Source organism: Ascaphus truei, chromosome 2, assembly GCF_040206685.1.
Source record: "Ascaphus truei isolate aAscTru1 chromosome 2, aAscTru1.hap1, whole genome shotgun sequence".
Classification (NCBI taxonomy): domain Eukaryota; kingdom Metazoa; phylum Chordata; class Amphibia; order Anura; family Ascaphidae; genus Ascaphus; species Ascaphus truei.
This window is the reverse complement of record NC_134484.1, coordinates 262,584,043-262,590,995: the sequence shown is the minus strand read 5'-3', so window position 1 is coordinate 262,590,995 and position 6,953 is coordinate 262,584,043. Positions and strand designations below refer to the sequence as shown.

General features: G+C 41.8%; 1 protein-coding gene across 1 annotated transcript; it reads left to right on the top strand.

Moving 5' to 3' along the window:
• The first annotated feature begins 313 nt into the window (after window positions 1-313).
• Window positions 314-1,652, top strand: LOC142488207 (cilia- and flagella-associated protein 418-like). Its single transcript, XM_075588580.1, has 2 exons — window positions 314-349; window positions 559-1,652. Exons 1-2 carry the CDS (start codon window positions 314-316, stop codon window positions 1,108-1,110), a joined length of 588 nt encoding a protein of 195 aa, XP_075444695.1. The 3' UTR covers window positions 1,111-1,652.
• Window positions 1,653-6,953: the final 5,301 nt, after the last annotated feature.

Sequence of the window (6,953 nt, the reverse complement as noted above, 5' to 3'; positions counted from 1 at the left end):
CTTACCTGTGATTAAAAAAAATCTTTATTCATAAAATATAGTATACAAAACGCAACATCTCCTTTATTAAAGAAACATATACAGTACAGTGGGATGGTGTGGAAAACAGTCAGTCAGGCCTGCACCACTACAGTCCTCGAGGGCAGCAAACAGGCACGGTTTTCAGGGTAACCTTTGAAAACCGTGCCTGTTTGCGGCCCTCAGGGACTGGAATTTTACAGGTCCTGTGTGTGTGTACAGCAAGTTAAAACATTTCTGTATAAATACAGTTAAAAAACACACAACGGGCTGCTGTTTACCGGGGGCAGCGGTTATGGCTGACGGTGACCTGGACCAGCTGCTGGACGAGGTGGAGTCCAAGTACTGCCCCCCGGAGCCGCCAGCATGTCCTCGCAGCAGGACTGGGGATAGCAGGGCCGAGCACAGCAGGGCTGGAGAAAGCCGGTCCGGGCACAGCAGATGTAGAAAGGCATTAGTCAAGGAAACCACCATTGATGAGGGTGTTGATGACTTGATTGAAGATATATTTAGTGATGTCTGCTTTGGTGAAGATAATAGAAGCGAGAGACTAAACCTGCAAATCAAAAATCTGTCCAAACGTCTAATCAAGTGCATAATAAAAACCGATCTAGAAATGCATCCATGGAGGCATCCATCGATGACAATATTGATACATTTATTGAAGATATATTGGATGATGTCAGCTTTGATGACGATAATATGAAGCAAAAGACTAAAACTGCAAACCAACATTCTTGCAAAACTTCCAGTCAAGTGCATAGTAAAAAATGTTGTCCAGTGTATGTTGGTGGAAGCTGCATTCCCTTTGGCATAGGAACAAATATTTCAAAAAGAGCTTGTAACCAACTGCACTGCACTGCCTGTGACTTTACCATAGTGATATTTAATGATTATCAATGGGATGCATCTTGTGATTACTACTTTCTCAGGAATAGTATGCCTGAGCTCAGCAAATTGCAAACAACGATACTAAGGATGAAGGGGACATGGGCCTATGCTTGCCAGTGCAGCTGGAGCTCCATCCAAGAACTAACAGACCTTGGGACAGACCAGCAGCTCCGATGGGTCTGTGGCAAGTATTCAAAATAATATCCTGCCATTTCTTGCAAAGGCTGTTGATGTGTAACATGCCGTATTGACAATCTTGTGATCATAAGCTTCTTTTTCTCCTCAGTCCTTGTTTTCTAATTGGAGGCCCAGAACTGGACATGAATCTCCTGATGATTTGAACTCAAGTTGGCAGCACTAAACATAATAATATTTGATCTCACCGTTTAGGTTATTTTATACAGGATTCAAAGAAGTGACTTTTATGATTCTTGCTGAACATCAGAATATTTATTTATCCAAATTGAATTGAATTGTTTTTGTTTTTTTCTCCTTTTTATTCATCCCAACTACTTCCCAAAATGTAAAACCCTACAGTAATTATTCCTTCAGAATGTAAATGTAAAATAATATTTTCTGTTCTCCGTGGCGCATATTTGTCAATTTTTTTTAAAGTTGTTTTTGACATTCCACTGTATAATTGGAATAAGTATTTTCTCGACTTTTACCTGCACACTGTTTGTTGTATGGCCTCATCAATTTGCTATGACGTTTCAGATCTGTTTTTGTGGACCTACATTTGAAAATCAATTTGCTATGACGTTTCAGATCTGTTTTTGTGGACCTACATTTGAAAATCTTATACATTTACAAAACTTAAATTGGGGAAAAAAATATGTAAAAGTATATTGTGAGTTAACATTTCATGTAAAATGAATTAGGCAAGAGGACAAAACCAGCTTGAAGCGATCACATTTAGTACACAATGAAAACTCTACTAAGGTATTTATCAATTTGCATAGTAATTCTTTCCAAATGAAGTACTGTATTGAAAAGTTTGATCTGCGAAGTATTCTGCTTTGTAATAAAGCTTCATATTTGTACGTAGGTATATACGTCAGGTCTAAAACTTCTATTTTACGGCTTGTTATTCAACTATAACTTTTATTGCTGCTCCATAATGTAAGGTTCACGGAAGCTAAAAATGGCCACACCTAGGACCTAAAAGTTTTAGTAATGACGAAAACAGGAAAGCCCTGTTTGTAATCTTATTTTCAAATACTATTAACAAGCCGTATATGTTATTGAAGTAATTTCTTAATAGTATGAGTTATTCGTTTCCTCAAATAAACACTGTTTGCTTTAATTGAACAGAATATTTATGTGGTTTGCATATTTTTTTACATGGTCTGTCAGCCATATACATTTTTTGCAGTGCAAACAGATAACAAAATAATAAACTGTTCCTTGAAAAGTAAAAAAAAAATAATAATAAATAAAACACACAACAACATCTATATGTAAGTACAGCAGGTCAAAACATATACAGTACAGTTCAGCACAACAGTATGGTCTTACAGTACCCGTGATTAAACCAGAAAGTCCACCAGATTGTCCGTCCATGGCCGATTCCTTGCATGGCGCAAAACGCCATTAATGCAGTCTCGGACGCCTTTCATTACAGGATCTGTAATTGTATAAAAGCACCGCAATTCCCCAAGAATGGTCTTTCTTAAATTGGCAGGAAGCGCCTTTTTTACACGATTTCCGTCGTAGTTCACTCTGAAGTTCCAGGTGCTTAAAAAGTAACAAGGCATACTTGTGGGGTGCACCAGCATCCATCACCCTATACTTCTCCCTGAGCGCCGGTGGCAGATCGCGCAGATTGATGCCGGGCACCGAATCGATGCGAGCGAATGTAGGTCTTCTGCGAGGGGGTGTGCTTGAGGCGACGGGCGATGGTAGGTTGTCTTGGAGGAAGCTTTCCTCCGGTCTTGGTCGCCGTGTTGTCTCCTGGCGTGGTCTTGACGGGGTTGTCATGTCCTCCTCAACGGCATACATGTACACTAAATCTTCTGGTGGAGGGGTTGCGCTTGGTGATGGAAAGGGGTCGATGCTCCCATTCAGCACATCCATGCCACCCTCCTGCTCCGGCGTCGGGGAAACAGGGGCATGAACACTGAGCAAATGATGTATACCCACTATGTCAGCCTCTATCTTCTCCATCCGTCGATCCATCCGTTGATCCATATGTTGCATCCATTGATCCATATCTAGCATCCATTGATCCATATGTAGCATCCGTTGCTCCACATTTAGCTTGGTCTACAGAAGCAAATCTATCTTTGCCAGCACAATAGAGTTCCCCGAGGATATCCACACATCCCATTCAGCATCCGGTCTAACGAGCTGCTTCTTGTGCATGGCGTGTGGACATCTGGGTGGATGGGTGCAACGGAGGATGAGATGGGGGTTCCATGGAGAGAAGCGGCAGTGACATCGAAGAAGGGTGGAGGAGGTGACCTGTGGATATCCAGTAGAGGAGAAGTGGCAGCGTCGTCGAAGAGGGATGGAGAAAGTGACCTTTGGATTTCCGGACGAGAAGCAGAGTCGTCTAAGAGCAAAGGAGAAAGTGACCCGTGGATTTCACAGGCACCAGCGGCAGCGTCATCGGATAGAACTGGAGAAGATGGCCTGTGTATTTCTGGGAGGGCGGCGGCAGCATCGAGGACAAGGGGTGGAGAAGACGGGCTGAAGATTTCCGCGACAGCGGCGGCAGAGTCGTCGAAGCGTATGGGAGGAAGTGGTCTGCGGGTTCGATGGGTTGGCTCCCATTCGTTTTGCGTCGAGAGTACATAACCGTATTTTTTCTTGACATAATAAGGCTGACGTCTATGAAAACCCTTAGCCTTTGGGTCAGCAGAAGGTTTTCTTTATTGGCCTTAGCCTGTCGCTTTTGCCTTGGCATGGAAACGGCAACCGCCTTTCGCTTTTTCTGCATGACAGGCACGGCAGAGGCGAGTGGGTTCCTGCGTCCGTAGAATCGGGGTTGCTCCATGGAAGCAGGTGGCACAATGCAGTATCTGGACAAGGGCAAGTTCAGATACAGATCATCGAGTGGTGGGCTAGGCAAAGTGTGTAACCTTTTATGCATGGCGACCAGGTGCAGGTGTTGAAAGTGGGCGTACTCTAATGTGAGTCATTACGTATAAATACACCATCCATTTTGTGGATTCACTGCACATTGAATACACAGACTAAACATCGAATATACATTCTTGTATTTGTATTTCTTTCTACTCGCAGCAATGCCTGTTAAAAAGATATCCAAGGAACTCAGCATGCGAATTAAGGAGATGTACACGAGCGGACACCGAATTGCTGCTATCCAACGCTGGTTAGCTACTTCTGGCCTCGTTGTGCAAGCAACCACCGTGAGCTATCATGCTCACAGAAAAAACAGAGAACGCAAAAGGGCACCAAGGGTAACAAACGCGTAAGTATATTTAAACAACTTAAAAAAAAAATTATATCAAATAATGTACTGTAGATCTACAGTACTGTATCTTATATTTTTGTTATTTCTGTAGATTTATATTACAACAGTATATATATATTTTTTATTTATATTACAACAGTATATATATTTTGTATATTTATATTTATATTACAACAGTATATATATTTTGTAGTTTTATATTACAACAGTACTTTATATATATTTTTTATATTTATATTACAACAGTATATATATATATTTTATATTGCTGCATATTAATAGAACAATATATTGTATCCTGTTGATCTACTGTCTCTAATATTTATACTTACCGGATTGTTTTTCTTTACATTGTAGGGAGACGACTCTTCTGATGGACAAAATAAGGGAGGAGAATGATGAGCAGAGTGCATTAAGGGTCAAATACACTCTGCAGGAAAATCACAATCTCACTGTATCCGAGACCAGCATAAAGAAGATGAGACGCAGCATTGGATGGAAATATGGACGTGTGAGGTTAGTACTGGACAGTACAGGAGGTAAAAGTGTTGTTTAGGAAACTGTACTGTACCGCTAAAATCATTTATTCCTTGTCAATACAGAGCATACCCCATGATACGGGACGTAAACAAAATAAAAAGAGTGGTCCAGGCCCAGGCATGGATCGACAGTGGAGAAACTTTCCAGGATTGCATCTTCACTGATGAGTCTACTGTGTCGCTGGAGAGATTTGCAACTTTTGCATTCCACAAAAAAGGCCGCATATCTTTGAAGCCGCGGCCAAAACACCCCGTAAAGCTGCATGTTTGGGGTGCCATCTCTAGGCGTGGACCAGGATGCATTGTCATCTTTGAAGGTTAAATATATAAAATATAATGTAGCCTTATGCACTGTACTTTCCTAGTGTAGCCTCACTGTATGCACTGTACTGTACTATTGTGCAGTTTTTTGAGCACTTTTCTTTTCTTGCTATAGGAATCATGAATAAAGCTTTCTTCCAAGACAACATTATCAATACATCACTCGCGAGTTCCCGGATGGTCACCGTTTCTACCAGGACAACGATCCGAAGCACACTGCACACCGCGTCAACAGAGCATATCCTTGAGCGCGGTATCAACTTGGTGAAGACGCCATCGGAGTAAGTGCGGTAACCGTGTCTCATTTTTTTCCCACTGTTTTTACTGTGTACTGTATCTCTTAAACTAATTATCCTTTTTTTCCAATGACAGATCGCCAGACTTCAATCTGATCGGAATGGTCTGGCATCAGCTGAAGGACCATATCCAGAAAGAGGTGAAACCCCCCCAAAAAGGACGAGTTGTTGAAAGGCATAATGAGTTTTTGGAACAATGAACTCACCGTGGAATGCTGCAATAAATACATAGACCATATTGCGCCTGTGTTGCCCATTGTGATTGTGCGAATAGGCAAGCATCAGGAAAGTAGTACTGTACTGTAGTATTGTAAGTACAGTATGATACAGGTAAGTATGGCACAGATTATTTCGTTCCTGATAGTCAAAGTATACAGTAGTTACAGTTTTTTCTTTACAGAGAGAGCAGCACCAGCCATCAGGTTACAGTACATAGTATTTAACAGTAGTCAGAGTATACAGTAGTTCCAGTATAGACTAGTTTGACAGTAGTACAGTAACTGCCTACTAACTGCTCAATTTTTTTCTTTCCAGAGAAAGCAGCACCAGCAATCTACAGTACAGTAGTACTACACATCACACAATGCCATAATACAGTACGCACATAACTGCACTAATTTTTTGTTTTCTTGTCGTTTCAGGAAAAAAGGGTGGCCTGGGGGGAGGTGGGGTGTTGTGTCCGGTCTAATCTGTTTGTACAGTCAAATCTACAGTATATAAACAGCAGTAATGATGTACACAAAACCTCTCCTCTCTCAATGAACTACTGTACTGTACACAGAATGAGGAACAAGATAAAGACGAAAAAATAATATTACTATATATATATATTGTGACAACCGGCTTACACCGGGGCTCCGCCATCTGTCCGGGACTGTTAGAACATGGTCTTTTAGGGTAGGTTAAATGACGAGGCGTCACGTGCTGTTCCTTTAAACAAGCTACTGCCTGGTTTATTCAGTCCCAGGCACTGAGACTGCCACAGCGCATACAACAGAAACACATCAAAACAAAAAGCTGCTCACCTGAGCGATAACTTAACTTAGATTTTCCCTAACTCAGGGTGGAAGTGGCTTTTCCACTTCCAACAACAAAACAAGGTACTTTTCAGTTTTAGACAAAAAGGAACAGAAACATTTAACCTGTTTGGGGAGAGGCTTTTCCCCTCTCTGCTTCCAGCAGCCTTCCTGTCTCCAGGCTCTTGGGGAGAGGGGGAGAGGAACCAGGAAATCAGTCTTAAATACCTGATTTCTAATTAGCATGACAGGCGACAGAAATCAGGCAGCAGACAAACTCTGGTCTGGATCCCTCATCCCTCAGTTCCAGCACTTGCCAAACTGTGGGATGGAGTGCATGTATTATGAGGCTGCACTTTCCAGCCTAAACAGGATAGAAACTGTTCAGTATCCTGGGAGCCCTATATATGGAATTTATTACCATCCCCTGGTT

Bases quoted from the DNA above. Each gene is read 5' to 3' on its own strand.
- LOC142488207 (XM_075588580.1), top strand. From the start codon at position 314: ATGGCTGACGGTGACCTGGACCAGCTGCTGGACGAG. The intron at 350-558 runs GTGGAGTCCAAG...TGAAGATAATAG, and splicing joins TGGACCAGCTGCTGGACGAG to AAGCGAGAGACTAAACCTGC.